Source organism: Colletes latitarsis, chromosome 2 (genome assembly GCF_051014445.1).
Source record: "Colletes latitarsis isolate SP2378_abdomen chromosome 2, iyColLati1, whole genome shotgun sequence".
Classification (NCBI taxonomy): domain Eukaryota; kingdom Metazoa; phylum Arthropoda; class Insecta; order Hymenoptera; family Colletidae; genus Colletes; species Colletes latitarsis.
In genome coordinates, this window is record NC_135135.1 from 27,932,284 (window position 1) to 27,948,751 (window position 16,468).

At 32.8% G+C, this 16,468-nt stretch overlaps 4 protein-coding genes across 13 annotated transcripts in view; 2 read left to right on the plus strand and 2 right to left on the minus strand.

The window, feature by feature from the left end:
- Shab (Shaker cognate b) overlaps positions 1-4,605 on the plus strand; it is a 44,157-nt gene extending 39,552 nt beyond the window's left edge. For 3 of the 4 annotated variants that reach the window (XM_076783640.1, XM_076783641.1, XM_076783642.1), the window contains 2 exons: positions 60-449; positions 532-4,605. In XM_076783640.1, the coding sequence (XP_076639755.1) occupies positions 60-449; positions 532-773 (632 nt within the window). In that variant the 3' untranslated portion in view covers positions 774-4,605. Of the gene's footprint in view, positions 1-38; positions 450-531 lie in introns of those variants that run through there. The other variant, XM_076783643.1, reaches the window with a different exon arrangement.
- A 122-nt stretch (positions 4,606-4,727) lies between these two features.
- Uvop (ultraviolet-sensitive opsin) lies at positions 4,728-6,864 on the minus strand. Its single transcript, XM_076783668.1, has 5 exons — positions 6,598-6,864; positions 6,283-6,498; positions 5,614-5,995; positions 5,045-5,229; positions 4,728-4,971 (listed from the first exon to the last, which is right to left on the minus strand). The coding sequence occupies exons 1-5, from the start codon at positions 6,819-6,821 to the stop codon at positions 4,863-4,865; spliced, it is 1,116 nt and encodes a 371-aa protein (XP_076639783.1). The 5' UTR covers positions 6,822-6,864; the 3' UTR covers positions 4,728-4,862.
- On the plus strand, positions 6,834-15,172 carry LOC143351774 (metallo-beta-lactamase domain-containing protein 1). 4 transcript variants are annotated; one of them, XM_076783670.1, is made up of 6 exons: positions 6,834-7,045; positions 12,251-12,329; positions 13,690-13,869; positions 13,934-14,098; positions 14,183-14,302; positions 14,381-15,172. In XM_076783670.1, exons 3-6 carry the CDS (start codon positions 13,719-13,721, stop codon positions 14,578-14,580), a joined length of 636 nt encoding a protein of 211 aa, XP_076639785.1. In that variant the 5' UTR covers positions 6,834-7,045; positions 12,251-12,329; positions 13,690-13,718; the 3' UTR covers positions 14,581-15,172. The 4 variants fall into 4 exon arrangements, with proteins under 4 accessions (XP_076639785.1, XP_076639788.1, XP_076639787.1 ...); XM_076783673.1 differs by lacking the exon at positions 12,251-12,329; XM_076783672.1 differs by lacking the exons at positions 6,834-7,045; positions 12,251-12,329 and adding an exon at positions 13,338-13,401.
- Positions 7,081-12,880, minus strand: LOC143351768 (tRNA (guanine(37)-N(1))-methyltransferase). 4 transcript variants are annotated; one of them, XM_076783654.1, is made up of 8 exons: positions 12,475-12,875; positions 10,399-10,506; positions 9,718-10,055; positions 9,239-9,396; positions 8,793-9,039; positions 8,255-8,690; positions 8,029-8,170; positions 7,081-7,895 (listed from the first exon to the last, which is right to left on the minus strand). In XM_076783654.1, exons 4-8 carry the CDS (start codon positions 9,380-9,382, stop codon positions 7,467-7,469), a joined length of 1,398 nt encoding a protein of 465 aa, XP_076639769.1. In that variant the 5' UTR covers positions 9,383-9,396; positions 9,718-10,055; positions 10,399-10,506; positions 12,475-12,875; the 3' UTR covers positions 7,081-7,466. The 4 variants fall into 4 exon arrangements, with proteins under 4 accessions (XP_076639769.1, XP_076639770.1, XP_076639768.1 ...); XM_076783655.1 differs by lacking the exons at positions 9,718-10,055; positions 10,399-10,506 and having other exon boundaries at positions 12,475-12,880; XM_076783653.1 differs by lacking the exons at positions 7,081-7,895; positions 8,029-8,170; positions 8,255-8,690; positions 8,793-9,039; positions 9,239-9,396 and having other exon boundaries at positions 9,646-10,055; positions 10,399-11,909; positions 12,475-12,874.
- Positions 15,173-16,468: the final 1,296 nt, after the last annotated feature.

Genomic DNA, 16,468 nt, shown 5'->3' on the forward strand with positions numbered 1-16,468 from the left:
CTGGGTCAACGCAGTACTCCGAAGCACTGTATATGCAGGTCATCGAAGGTAAATTTCAGGAACGAGCACCGAGAGCAAGCTATCCCTGTCCGCCGATTCCATAGACAGCGAGGGTGTGCCTTTCATAGACAGACACCGGGTCTCGAAGTCGATACTGAAGAAGTCCGAGAGCAGCAATAATTACTACAGCAACGCCGGGGATTCGGACACGGAGAAGCTGATCACCGACAACGCTTCCACGATAAGCATGTGCGACAACGAGACGAGCACGTGCAGCATTTTCACGAACGTGGACGGGACGAGGGCAAAACAACAACCTGTTTCGCCGTTGCTCTCCAGACAGGTCCTCGAGTCGATTTTCCGTACAAACAATAACGTCGAGAGAGAGGACGAAACTGATCAGACCGAAGAAAAGAACAACAGGTCGATATTCGACGACGTCCTCGAAGGTACTTGGTTCGCCTATCTTTAGATTCGTCCACGAGATCGTTTGGTTCGCTGATTGGAAAGTAATCGTTCGTGTCTTTCCAGAAGAGAGCCACACGCAAGAGGAGACAACGACGGAGAACAAGAACAAGGAAGAACGGAAAAGATTGAAATCGAGGATAGAAGGGTCCTCGAAGGACAGCCAAACGATGCTTATATGCTCGTTACGTCCGTACAAAGTGAAAAAATCGGGCACCGAGGAGAAACGAAAGGCAAAAACGAACAGTCACGGTTACAAAGGCACCGACACCAATTGTCTTCCTCAGGAACATCATTTCTCGTCGTAGCGTAACCCTTTCTCTGTGTAGCATCCACTTTCTATGCCGCATATGTAGATAAAAAAAATCACTTCGTGATCACCGTATCGATGTTTCTCGTTTCGAAACACCGTTTTAGTCTCTGTACGTCTTCGCAGGGCCGTGCATCTCCATTCGGATGGAACAATGACGCTAGCAAAACGTTATCGGTTCAGCCTGTCGTGTAAATACAAGGGAATGATGGAAACGTTTATAATTTTAAGAGAGTGACGTATGTTCGATTATTAAAATAAATAGAAATTAATCCGAGTAATATATAATGCGAAGAAATACATATTTTCGAGAAGAGCCCGTAAATTCCGAAGCGTGTATACAAATTTAGAAGATATTATTACGGTTAAACATTAGCGTTGAAGAGGAACAAATCGAACTAGATGATACTGGGAGTTAAAGACGTCGGTACGCGAGAGTAACGGAGGAATAAAAATCGAGGAAACGGATCTTGACGGACAAATTCGAAAATAACGTGATCAGCAGACAAGAAACACGAGAACAATACAAACGATAATGATAAGGATAACAATAATGATAAGAGCAAATAAATCTTTAGGCAATATGCTTTTTTCCTCGTTCGCTGAGAAAAAAAACATTTCGTATAATTAAATTGTAACTCTAGTCACACACGGCCCTGTTAACTTCCTCCCCCTCGCCTAATCTTGTTTAACTAGAATAGCTTTGCGTGTCGCGAAACGCGTGTGCATTAAATGGCATAGCAAATACAATCACGCGACCGGTTTACAAATAATCAAGGGATCGTCATCGTTTCGTAAGAAGCCGCCCGCTTTCAAATTTGACATCGCAAAGTCCCTCGAAACGATACGAGTGTTCGTTCATCTGCTGAGTGTCTTAGTACAATTAGATAATATCGTTGTAATAGGAGGCATTAGATAGACGAGGCCCGGACTACCTCCTCGAAATCAAAACGGAAGTGGCTTAGGGAAACGTGAACGAATACACTGGAAGGCTGAAAAGAATACCCGTGAATAGAATTCAGATTTGGCGATCAGAATTTTTGTAAAAGATTATTTATTATTCTAACGATTTCGTATCTCGTTAACTAATGACTAATAATAATATTAATAAATATGGACGAAAATACAGAGTCCTCCTGCATCGTGTGCATCTTTCAAGGGCATTCTTCATAGCTACTTGGTAGTAGCTTCTTTCCGCGACACGATAACTGCCCTTTACGGAGTTTCGATCTTAAACTTTCTTCGGAATTATATGGTGTTAGGTCTGGAATATCATTGTTCAAGTTGGTTGATTTTTTCAACCTTTTTATAGTGGTGTGATCCCTTAAGGATTGAGCTACAGGATGACAAGCCAAAAAAATAAGATAACTTTGGAAAATTTTGTTTAAAGATGAGTACATTATTTTAAGAAATATTTAGAAAAGATATCTAATCATTAAACCATCTAGAATCAAACAAGAAATATGTTTTATAATATGCATCAGTGTCACTATCGTTAAGCATACGGACTTTATTTTTACTTTTCGATTTCTTGTATTGGTTGAACGTTAGATTTTTTACCCAATTTTGTATTCTTCCGACCATAACGCGAAAAATTTTTCGAAAAAGAAAGAAAATCCGTACGCTCAACAATTACGACTCTGATGCAAATTATAAAATACTCAGACGAAATTTCTTCATATAATTGACTTATAAAATTTAGTTCAACAATAAATCATGATGGTGGAATTAAATAAGCGAATCGGCTCTCCGTCCGTTGAGTTTAAAATCGAATTCACCTAATTGTCTTCGTTTATTTATATCAGACGTAATTTTACTACCGGAAAGTTGCCTACTCGATCACGTTTCTCTGTGCAAATCGTACTTTGTAACGCAAACGTCGCAATGGAACAGTTCTTCGCGAACCAGAAACGCTTACGTGCACGACCATTCGGTTCAATTCGGTCGTTCGTAATAATATACGATATTAAGAGTTAAAGAAGTGTACTTTGCGCATGTTTTAGATGTTAAATCAAAAGTGAAAAGTGTTAACATGCTCACATAGAATAGCAAGAGCGCAAATGTCGTCTGTATTATATCCATGTACCGATTTCTAGCCGCGGCAAAACGATCATGTTTTCCAATGAAATTTTACACCGCTGTTTTAACGATGAATAATAATAATTCGAGTCGATTGTCTTCGCCGAAATGGCCTGTTAGGGAGACTTTAATGCGCATACTTTACGACGTGTATAATTTTACAACGCGTGCTCAAATATTCGGTCGTCCCTTTTTTGCTCCGAATGATGGTGATCGTTGTATTTTTATTTTTATTTATTTTTTTTTTCTCGAATAAAGCAAGCATCAACTCTCTCGAGTCTTGCTGTAATTTCGATCACGCGCGACAGAGACGTTCTCTCTTACATTTTTAGATGAATCATCGGTAAAATACATATCTCTAATGGCATTTCTATTCATTGTTATAGTAGACGTAGGGAAACGAATAACTGTACAGTTGCAAGTTAATGAAAAACAAAGAAAAAAATGGTTATTCCCCGTGGATATATCTACTTGGGGATCATTGTTATGCTGGTGGTCTAAAGTTCACGCCTCGAGTATTTTTTAATATATTTATAATTGTTTTCGATGTGTATACGAGTGGGGAGAGTAGGACTATTCTGAAGATTGGTAACATTTTTAAACGGCTCTATTTTCCAATACCTTATTCTTTCAAACATTCGAATCGTTTCATTCAACCTTTCAAAATACCGCACTGTATGAAGTATATTAATTTACGATCTTTATTTCCCGCACGCATTATAATATTCATAATGTATTATTTTTTATAAAGAATGTTCAGAATGGTCCTCGCATACGTGAGATATACATTGATTGTTTCATATTGTTACCGCGTTATATTTATTACACATGAGAAACTCGTACGGTCATCGTACTCGGCTTCGGGCGTACGTTCTCACCTCTCTAAGCGTTATCATTTTTCGTACCTGTTATTCAAAGTTGGATCTCGATACCTCGTAATCGCTTGGAAGTTTCTGGAGTAAATCAATGTCTTCTGTGAATTAACATAGTTGAAAGTAGAAAGTTCCTAGAAAAGTGTACAGAACGTGATTTATTATTTATTATTGTAATTATATGTATATTTAGCACACTTAGCAGTGACATAGTACAAAGAGAGCCGCGACGTAGACATACGTATGGCATTGAACGAGTCAACCAGATTATAAGAATAACGATGAAGAAACTTGAACGATTGCACGGTTCGTTTCGTCTGAACGGCAGGAAAAAGAAAAGACATTTTTTCATACTAAATTTATGTTTCGAACTTTTCGATATTACCTGTTACGGTTGATTTAACGAAATAAGTCTGAGAACCGAAACGTAACGACGATAATTTTACAATAAAGGTACATAAAAATAAAGCGCACGATATCATTTTTATCAAATATTTAAGGTGCTAAAAAAAATTTCGAACAGCACCGATTAATTGTTGTTTCTCATTTTTGCGTTTACGAACAAAATATTGCTCGTCGGACAACGATTTTCGTCTACGCTTTCAAAATTAAAATATCCAACGTATTTGAAAACGAATAAACGCGACGATTGTTCGATACACGCAATCAATTTTTCAACTACGCAATGCAATTGTACAAAAAGATTCTTTATCACGATATCGAAAGGTTTCAAGCGCTCTAGCTTAATCAGATTTAGTCAACCGATCCGCGTATATTTCATTTTATTTTCGAATTTCTGAGGCCTAGAATCGTAACTATAAGACAAGTAGTACGCATAAGTGAATAAAGTTGTAATTTGCCAGTTTTTGTTCCTTACAAGAGTATTTTTCTATTAACAACATTCCTCGCCCGTCCAACAATAATGTGACTATTTATAATTCTTCTCTATACTATAAATAATGTACATGTGACAACATTAAGAAAAATCGAGAAAACGCGTATGCCAAGGAAATTGCTTTATTGCAGTTGCTATACAAGGATCGCATATTTTTAACAGAGTGAAAACAAAGTGTCGTATGAATACCAAATACGTTGCTATCGTTCGTTTTTCGAGAAAGAACAATTTCATTTAGAGTTTAGCTCGAGGCCGGTGGTGTATTTACTGTTTCGGTTGTGGTGCTTTGCGAGTCCGATATTGGTTTCTCCTGTAATTCTAGCCACGGTAATCGTTTCTGTAGTTCCAATCTGTAGCAAACAATGCATGTTATTTCGTTCTGATAATTTTTACAGTCTATTTTCATATTCGTTTCAAACTTACCTGTACTTTGGATGACTTATAGCATATACGTATGGATCCAAACAAGCAACGGCTTTACATGTACACGCTGGTATCATTGTGACACCAGGCGTTAAAAGTGCTTTATTACCAAATGCGCCTATCATTGACATCACACCATAAGGGGTCCACGAAAGTATGTACAGGAAGCAAATTGTGATGGCAGCCTTTGAACAAAAGCACATTGTACATTGCTTTGTATAAAAAAATATTAGTTCACGCAAAAGAAATACTCGGTCGAAGCATTGAAAAAGTAACTGTTATCGCGTTTTTTCCTTTTATTCTTTGCGAGCACATTGGGACTGAACTACAATGAGGAATGTTAACTTAATAATCATCGATAACTACGTAACACAATTACGTAACAGTGAAACTTCTTTAACGCTGTTAATGCCATCCTCTTTAAAAACCCATACTATTTTTACGTCACAGAAAAGATGTTGCTTCTATTAGGACATTAACCACAATGAAAGAAATCTGAATCGTCTAATTAAAAAACTGCGAGAACATACAAATATTATCTTTGAAGGAAGGATTATTTTATCGAGTACCTTTGCTATACGAATCTCGGCGCTTTGAGTGTTCGTGTTCGCGTTACTCCTTAAACTGTCGACATTCATCTTCTTTGCCTGTTCGCGCAACGCTTTTTCATGATTCACGACGTGACTGACGATCTGGCTATAGTAATAAATTATAAGCATCATAGGAATGGCATATGAAAAAGTGAATATGGTAGCGACGAATATACGTATTTCGTTCGTATCGGTCAGATAATCGAAGCTGCAGCTGGTAAGAAAGCCCTCGGGCACGAAACGTCCCCAAACTCCCATCACGGGCATCAGACCCCATGGTATGGTATAGGTCCAGATTAATACTATGAAAAGTATCACCTGTCCACGAGATAGTTTACCATCGAGAGGTCTTGCTATTGTACTGAAACGAAAATATATTATTAATAAGTACGTTACTAATTTCAAAACTCAAAATATTAACGACGTTGTAGAACATTAAACTGAACTCTCTCCATGATCTCTTAAATAATATTTGGTCAATCAATTATTGAGTCAAGCACCATAAGTCTGGAATTTTTGAACTAAATATTTGTATGCAAAATTGTTCTATTTTATTAATTTGTTTAAACAAGTTGAGTGTTTAGAATCGCATAGTAAATGACAATGTTCTGCTAAAATGTTCATTTAAAAATAAATAAAACTTCATACCTATATCTATCATACGCTATTGCCGCATTCGTCATTGCAGCGCCAATGCCAGTCAAGGAACCGATGAACGCGAATATTTGACATCCGAGGTGGCCCAAAGCAAAACCAGTATTAATGGAGTTGTATATAAAGATGGGTGCCTTGATCATCATAAAGAAATCGCAAATCGCCAGATTCACGACGAACATGTTCGAGGGTGTCCTTAATGATTTGGCACTTACGACAAAAAGAAATGGTAAATAAATTAGTACGTTCATTAGGATTACTGATTTACACTGCTGAACAAAAATGAATTTATCGAGAGAGATGACTTACGCGCAAAAGATCCATATCACCAAGCCATTTCCGAGTAAAGCAAGGAAAGTAAAAAGAACGTACAAGAGAGCCAATAAATAATGAAGGGAGGGGTTCGGCTCGGGAAAGACCAGCCAATGTTCCGGTATGTGAATTATTTCTTCGGCAGGAACGTTCCATCCCAGCAAACGTGGTGGTCCTGCTGGTAGGTATCTTGCCTCCCAATGAATACTGTCGTTGGACATGTTGGTCGCTCCGATTGCCAGCCCCTCTCCTTGATACGGTTGGTTAGCCAGCTATTTTATACCGTTCTACTCCCTTGAACCGACGAAACCCTAATCCATTAGCTTTGGTGGCTTCATACAGGGATTAGCCAGGGATCATCCCCTAGTTGCTCTTGGTCAGCAGGAACGTGCGTCAAAGTCATAGGAGTTAGTCACGCAGATCATCAGTCGATGTTCCGATTCCGGTAAGGATAGAACATTTTTTCGAATTTGAGATTCTTAACTTTGTGTCGTAATATTTTTAATATGCAACATGTTAAGTAACGTTAATCGAGGTTTTACTCTTCAATGTATTTCACTCAGGAACGATATTTTAAATTACTGGACATATCTTTATTATCTTGATATTTTTATAATTACATTTTTTACTAGAACATAATAAAATAACTATAAGTGTGTACACTTAACACTTAATTAATTTGGTGTGGATTATTCATTTTTAATAATACGGGTCTTTAACGCAGTAACATATAATACGTTGTCTTTTTAATATATAGATCTAGATAAAATGTAATAAGCGTTTTCAAACTGCATGGAACCTGTAAATACTGCAAAAAGTTTGCACCTTATATTTTTCATTACATATAAATAAATTGAATATAATTATTATTTTACTCTGCCTTGTCTCTCGGCAGACATGTCGGTTAAAGTGTAAGCTGGCAAATAAGACGACGGATTATTAGGATCCTTTAATCGCGGATTTGGTACTGTAGTTGATTTCGTTCCTAAACTTGTATACCCTTCGTCGTATAAGGGACAATACGGTACGTTGTGCTTTAATAAAAATGTCCACACTTGATCATACGTCCAATTTAAAATAGGATTTATACGAATTAGATTTGGCCAGCTTGGATCGGTTGGTGTAAAAGGCTTTAAATTTTCTGAACCAGGATCACCCTTCCTCACTCCCATAAGGCTGAACTTCAAGTTCTTTCTTTCTTCTAAGAACAATTTTAATGCCGACTGCATAGGACTTTTCTTTTTCACTAATTCTACACCATAATACTGCACAGCTTTCTCCACAAAGGAATCCACCTAAAGAGATATTTGAACGTCATGTAAAACTTGATAACGGTTCTTTAAAATGTACGTGCATTTCAAATTCATTGTCTTAATATTAATTACTTTGTAAATGTATTGAACTGAATAATTTTTCATTTGATATTACCTCTGGAAATGGATCTGATGTTACATACAGACACAATAATGATGAAATATTTCGTAATTTCGCAACAGTGGTAGCCAGATGTAAAACCAGTGTGCAATCCTTTCCACCATTGAAACTTATAAAAATATCTTCTGGTTTATATCTATAAATATAATATCGAAAATACCGATTAATTGGTCTAATAATTATGAGAAGTACTATATCTTTTTCTTCTGGTTAAACTTACGTGTCGTAACATTCTTGTAAAACGTTCAAAGCATCTTTTACATGTGGTTGCTTATCGGCATCTTTTAAAACAGCCCTTGCATGGTAATCGGTAAACCCATTTTCTAGATTTCGTATTTTTTGAATTGGCAAAGAATATAAAAGTTCTCCCTTCAATTCCAAAACGTCTTCTTTCTTTCCCACTAATGTAATTCTTGTTAGACAATCAAACATTGTTTGAGGATAACTACCAATACTGACTTTATTTCTCCAACGTTCCACGTGTTCGTCCAAAATTTTCACGATAGAAAATTCATTTAAATTAATATCTATATACTCAAAGTGTGAATGACTAGATCCTTTTAATTGTGCTACTATTACATCAACAGCAGGCTCGAAATATTTTGGAGAGCCTGGTAATACAAATACATTCTTTGCTTTTATAACTGCATATTTTTCTGAAAAATATTACTTTCATTATTTTATTACGAATTGATAAATATATACTTTTTCCTTAAATAAGAGTATTTTGAAAATGTATTATTTAATAATTCACTTACTTTGTGAAGGAATATAAATAAGTTCACAGGGTCTTGGTACAATGGCAAGACGTTGAGCTTCTTTTTCATTGGGAAAGAGATTTGTAAGAAAATCTGTTAATTCTTCATGTGGTTCAAGTGTTAATCCTAAACCTTTAGCCACAGCTTCATACGTTACATCATCATGTGTGGGACCAACACCACCAGATGTAAATACAACAGAAACCTCCTTGGAAGCATCACATACAGTCTTTGCAATTTCATCTACCTAACACAAAAGGCTACATTATGTGTAGTGAGAATTTAAATATTAATTTCAATGGAACCATATGAAATTTATATTCGTATGTTATCAAATTCGAATCTTTTTTAACAAATAAAATGTTTAAATGTAATATTTATAATTATACTTGTCAATATTTTGATTTTATTATATTATATGCAGATAATAATAAATTAATACGCACAATATCAGGAATTACTGTTACTTTCTGGAGTTTGATACCAGAATCTTGTAAACGTTTTGCCAAGTAGGATGTATTTGTATCAATAATTTGTCCACGTAAAATTTCATCTCCTATTACAATCAAGCCTGCAGTATGGACTTCCATTGTAAATACTTTTCCTAAATGAATTAAAATAAAATTAGGTAAATAATAATATGATTAAATTTACCTATAATTTTTAAACATACTTTTTATAGTACAATATACTGTAAGGCTTCTCTGTTTAGAAGTTTCTACTAATTATCAAGAGCAATAATGTATGCAGTAGTTATCATTGAATAAATAGAACTTTATTTTTAAGTACTTGATTGTACTTAGATAAGTAATTAAGATAAAAGTTAGGTGATAAGAAGTGACTCCGTGAAACATTGTATCTTTAATTAGATTTATTTTATGTAACAAGATCTATCCAAAGGAAATTTACATAGAATAGAGCTTACAATAACTTTTTAGTTACATCTCATGAAGTAAATCAATATTACTAAATATTTTCATTTATAAATGATAATCATATATTAACTGGCTTAGATACTATCTTAAGTATTTATTAAATTTGCATTTGTTCAACCAAGGATGTTGTTACATTCATCTGTATCAGTGGTCTACTGTCCTCTTTCTTCTTTTTTCCATAATTTATATTTTTAACTTTTGTCTTCAATTTAGACTGATGTATTGCTTTTTGTACTTCTTGAAGCTGCCGATCTAGTTGAGCTGACATTGTTTTAGCTGATATTTCATCCTTGCAGTCTTTGATTGTTTTATTTCTTTTTAGATCCAACTATTGAAATCAAGGAGTTTCATAAGAAATTGCAACATATTCACATGACTATACAATGGCTCATGAAAGTATTTAAACACTTTTGAATTAAATTTTTAATGCATTATTTTCAAAATATTTTTCGATTGTAACTTTTTAACCAATCACCCTACATAGTTACAAGTATTTTGAAAAATATAATGCACCTTCACTGTTTCAAGTACAAAATATTTTGTTCAAAAGCATTTGAATACTTTTATTAGCCATTGTAGTATTAATCGAGCTTATACACTCATTAATTATAAACCCATTATTATTAATACACTGTTTGTAAGAATTTGCTTACTTTTTTCAAATTGCTCACCACTTTTTGTGCTTTTGCCTTTAACTTAACACTACGAACTGTTGCTACTTTGAATACATTCTTGTTCTTCTGGTTTTTTTGTGATCCCCTGTTCTTCCTCATTATTTTCTGCAATATTATTGCTTACAGAAATACTTTTATTGATTTCCACTTTCAATTTCTTCGTTGCTGGCTCCTCGCCTTTTAAAATATTCTCTGTTAATAGAAATGACACGCGAATCATTTCTTTAGATGGAGAAACAGTTCTAACATTGTGTAAATTAATCAAAGAATTATTCAGTGCACGACCTAGTTTTTCTTCCACTAACAATTGTCCATGTCTACAAGCATCTTCTTTTTTGTTCGTTTTTACAAAGCAGTATAGATGTACAATTGGTGGTTGACAACACACTGTTTTTACTTCATCTTCGTTAAAACATTCAAAAAACACATCCAAAAATTCAATGGCAGAATTTGGTAAATTCATTACTATATGTTCAGAACCATCTTTATTATTAATTCGTCTATTTAAAATATCAGCTTTAATAATGCTTTTTATAAACTCTCTGCCATCCATGTTAAAAAATTTCAAATTAGTTTTAACTTTATTAGTGACAGCATTTTTCTGAAGCCATTTATAAGATGCAGGATTTAAATCATTTGCAAATACTTTCATTCCCTTACGCGCAGCAGGAATAGCAAATGGTCCAACTCCAGCAAATACATCATATAAAATATCATTATGTTTCATAAGTTTTATCAAATTTAAATGTTCTGTACTTAATCGAGGATTCCAGTAAACTTGAGAAAAGTCAAACTCATATGTACAACCATTTTCTTTTGCCACTGTAACAGTATTCTTATCGCCTGCAAGGATTTCCATAGTAAATTGTCTAAATGTTGTATCAATAGTATTTGTCTTATTCACAACTGTTCTAGCATTTGAAATGATATCAAGAAAAACCTGTCCAATGATAGTTTTGTATGGTAAATGCATATCACGCAAATTTAAGTGCACAATATGACCTACTAAACTGTATGAAGTTGGAACTTCAATCCCTTTGGGCAAAACAGCTTTCAATATATCATTAACTAACCAATTGTCATACTTCAAAGTGAAATCCATTACTCCAAAATATTCATATAATCCTGATAGTTGCTGCCTATCATTTTCTGAGAAGTCTTCAAAATTTTTTATTAATAGTGGATTCAAATAAGCAATAATTTCATTATTTTCTTTTTGAAGTGGTTTGAAGTTTCTTATTTTAAACAAATATTTTTTCAAAATTGGTGTTATTTTTGAAATTTTAACACGGTGAAACTTTAAAAATGATAATTTTATAGTAGTTGTGAATGCTGTACGATCCAAACATGTCATTCCTCGTACTGATTCCGGAGGAACCAGCAAAGAAGTCATTGTAGTGCTATGAAACCGATATGGAGTCCAAAAGCATTGCTTGACTAATGTATTCAATATCCATTTAGACATATATGCACAATAAATATGACATAAATTCCGTTACTATGATACCCTACAAAGAAGTTCAAGTTACCATATTTTGATTAAATTATAACATTACACAATTTTATGTACAATTAATATGATCCATATGGTATGTTGAATTTATTAAACAGGTGGACCTAAGAAAATATGAACAATACATAAAACATCAATTTAAACAGTTGATTATATAAATTTTTATCAGAAAATAAATTATTACATCTGTTTTAATGTTATATTCACTAATACAAATTATTAACAATACGTTTAAACAATCTGAAATAAACAAAACATTTTCATAAGTATATATTTATTTTTAACATTAATTTATATTTATCTAATTAGTTTTATGTTTTGCTCATGTGTTCTCAGATCTATGCTTTAAATCTCTCATAACAAAGACTTATGAGAGTCTGAAGTACTTCAGAAAAGCATTAATATGAGGATACGTGTAAGTATACGTATTCATTTTTAGAAATAAAATTTGTGTTTATAATCTCGCATATTTTATAGGACCATATAAAAATATAAAGATTGAATTCATTCTTCTTATAAATATTAACCTATGCGATTGAAAGAAACAAATTATTATTTACCTTTATATATGTATCTTGTCTTTTTATAAAACTAAAATTCTTTCTGCGTTCACAAAAAAATTTGACAAATATCTAGTAGGTTAACACGTCCACATGTACCTACTATCGTTTTCTCGGCATTCATAAATGTTATGCCATCGAATACGAAAGTCAAGTAATTACATATACACAAAAATAAATGTATTTTATTCCATAAGTAAAAATTATTTCACATAAGAAGTATTAATAAATTCCATGATTTTTAACAAGTATTGTATAATTAAATAACATTAAATAACAAGTATGTAAACTTGACGTTGATTTTTTACTAAAATTGTAGTTGTAATAATCAACAATTAATAAAAAATAAGACAGAATATTATTTTATATTTATTTCAACAAATCTTTTAGATACGAATGTACAGATCTTTAAATTCGTAAGTTATTTAATCACTTTAGAGTATATTACATGGTATGCCAAATCGTACATAAGCTACAAAAGTGATACAATTCCAAAAAGTACATTTTTCAAAAGAAGTTAAGAACTGTTAGCGAATTTATGAACGAATTATTTACTAAATTCATAATATTAGCAAAAAGAATGGGCTCTAGGAAACATTTATCAAAACTTATTTTCTAAATTTTTTAAATTCATTAATAATTCAAAATTGGCTTTCTTTTAGATGTACATGTTTTATATTTATACATTAAGAGTAATTAAGTGCCAATATTTAAAGATCTTATAAAAGAACATTCAGGGCCGTTCCTGTGTTATTCAGCGCCCAGGTTCAAAAACAATTCGTTACTATTTAATTAAGAATTTGATATGCAGTGTTTACTTTTATATTTGTATATACGTAGTTTTAAACAGTTATCGTGCAAGAGAAATATTTTTAAAGTTTTTTCTTCATTAAATGAAACACAATTACAAAGTATACTAATAGAACGGTATTTTAAATCATGTATTAATTCAGCAATTACCCCTTTATTGATAATTACTAAATTAGCTCGTTTAATTGCTTGTACGTATACGTATTCTTCTTCAAAAAAGAATCAATCAATTCTGAAGGAATCAAGTAGAATCATTCATCCCGACCCAAATTAGTGTTTACCGGTTTTAAAACTTATTTACGTAATTGTTTTGTGACAAGTTCAACAGATTCTATTTTATTAATATAAAATATACATTCTGCAATATAAAGTCATGAACAAATTGTAATCATAAGACTTTTCCAGTTTCTTACTTTTAACCTCGACCCCGAACAATGTGCGAAGTTATCGTGTTATTTGATGGATATTCCACGAAACTTCCAGACGGAACAATGAAAGCAAATTGTTCTTGTACATTAATAAAAGCATCGAAAAATATTATTGTTGATACTATGACAGCTTGGGATCGCGAGAAAATAATACAAGGTATCATGTTAATAACGTTTGCAATTCCTTTATAAAAAATATTCTAACAATTATTTTTTTTCAGCGCTTATTCAACATAATATTACACCCGAGGAAATTGATTATGTCGTTTGTAGTCACAGTCATCCAGATCATATAGGAAACAACAATCTTTTTATGAATGCAGAACATATAATTGGAATCTGTGTTAATCGTGGTGACATGTTTTTTACAACAGATTTAGCATGTGGTGAAGTTTTTTATATAATATATTTATAGCCATAATTACTTTTCATTATATAACACATAAAAATTGTAATTATTCTGTATATAGGAGAATATAAACTGTGTCCAGAAGTTAAAGTTGTAACCACTCCTGGCCATACATCAGATGATGTTACAGTATGGGTTGAAAGTATAGTTTCTGGAAAATCTACACATTTTGCTATAACAGGTGTTTATTTTATAAATATATTAATATTCCAAGTACCTTAAATAAATTAATTTACATATATTTTTACAAATTGTACAGGAGATTTGTTTGAAAAAGAAGAAGACATCTTAGATCCATCAATTTGGAAAGACCTAGGAACTGAAGAATTACAGAAGACTCAATCGAATATGAGAGCTTCTGTTATAAATTTGGCAGATTTTATAATTCCTGGGCATGGACCAATGTTTCGTGTCACAGATAGCATGAGAAAGATTGTTAAAGATCAAATAATTGAATAATATAATATAATAACGTTCTCTGAGCTAGAATAAATTTTGTTTTTCAAGCAGAGACAAAGGTTATTGCTTTCTGTATCTGCTTGAACTGAACGAGCCTCTGTGTTATTTCTGACACATGACCAATGGTGTCTCAAGTTACAGATGAGATATCAAAATAGAAAAGTAAAACTTTTGTATTTTTTATATATTTTATATGTATAAAAAGAGATTGTTTTGATTGAATCTGTGAGTTTGTTACAATGATGATGATATCAAACACAAACATATTTGAATGATTTTAAATTACACAAATAACTAGCAACGGTCGATGGAGTATAAAATAATATTTTAATAGCATTAAGCGATACCGTTCAAAAGAATCAATACCCAAAAATTGATTATTTTTAAAAAGAATTAAAGAATCGATGGACGAAAAATAAAAGGAGTTTTGATTTTAAATTTGTACATAGAACGTAACTAAGAAAAATTGTTATTTATTCATTTAATTTTATATTAGAATTAGTTTTTATACTGCCATTTAAAATTGAATATTGCAGGAGTATGTGGAGGAGTAACTTTAATCATAAATATATTATAAAGACATATTATTCATCAATTTAATTTATTTATAAAACGTGCCATCAAGATTTCGAGGCATGTTTTTATTTAATAAAGTTATATATATATGTGTAAAACATTCCTTACGTTTATATTAATACAAAATTTAAATCATAATACATATTATTCATGCTTTTCTTTTACATTCGCCTCTACCTTTCCTATTAATTCCTTGATTTTTATAAATTCTAAAGTTTTATAATCTTTTAAAACTACTCTAAATATTATTAGAATCTAATTAAGTTCTTCAATCATTTCGCTATACATTATTTTATATAATTAATAAGATAAACGATCACTGGAAGCGATAAGTATTTAAATATTGCGCTAAAAAGTGAATAAAACAATATCGCCATCTAATATCAAGGATTCGTACTGCTAAAATCGTGCCAGGATCACAGAATGTTATAAGAGGTATCCGGAGTGCAATTCCCCTCTTGCCCCCCACGAATTGGTGCAAACGTATAGTATCGCCATCTAATATCAGGGATTCGTACTATCCGGAGTGCAAATCCCCTCTTGCCCCCCACGAATTGGTGCAAACGTATAGTATCGCCATCTAATATCAGGGATTCGAACTAAAAAAATCGTGCCAGGATCACAGAATGTTATAGGAGGTATCCGGAGTACAGGTTCCCCCACTCCTGGTACTCCTATTACGCACTACTTTGATTATTCGTTAATAACTCTTTTTCTGGGACTAAAATATGAACTTTTAGAATTGAAGAATATAGTATAGACCCTTGGCCACATTCAAGGATAGTTTTTATAAACATTTCGCCAGTAATTAAGACGTTATTAACGAATATCGGAAGTCGGCACATTTATGGCTGACTTATTGTCTGCTTTAATCGATGAATTATCAACTTTTCAGCAATAACAGGCATATTTTCGCTATGAAAGAACCAAGTAGACATCCCTGGCAACATTCAAGGACCGATTTTGCTACGCTCCTCGCTCTAATTAATTAGTTATTAGCAATAGATCCCTAAGGTGTCGTGTTAAAAAGTTAGAAACAGTGTGCCGACTTCCGATATCGGTTAATAACTATTTAATAACGCATGGCATGGTTAGAACAGGTATCCTTAAATGTTGTCAAAGGTCTATACTATATTCTTCAATTCTAAAAGTTCATATTTTATTTCCAGCAAAAGAGTTATTAGCGATTAATTAAGGTAGTGCGTAACAAGAGTACCGGTAGTGGGGGAATCTGTACTCCGGATACCTCCTATAACATTCTGTGATCCTGGCACGATTTTTTTAGTTCGAATCCTTGATATTAGATGGCGAT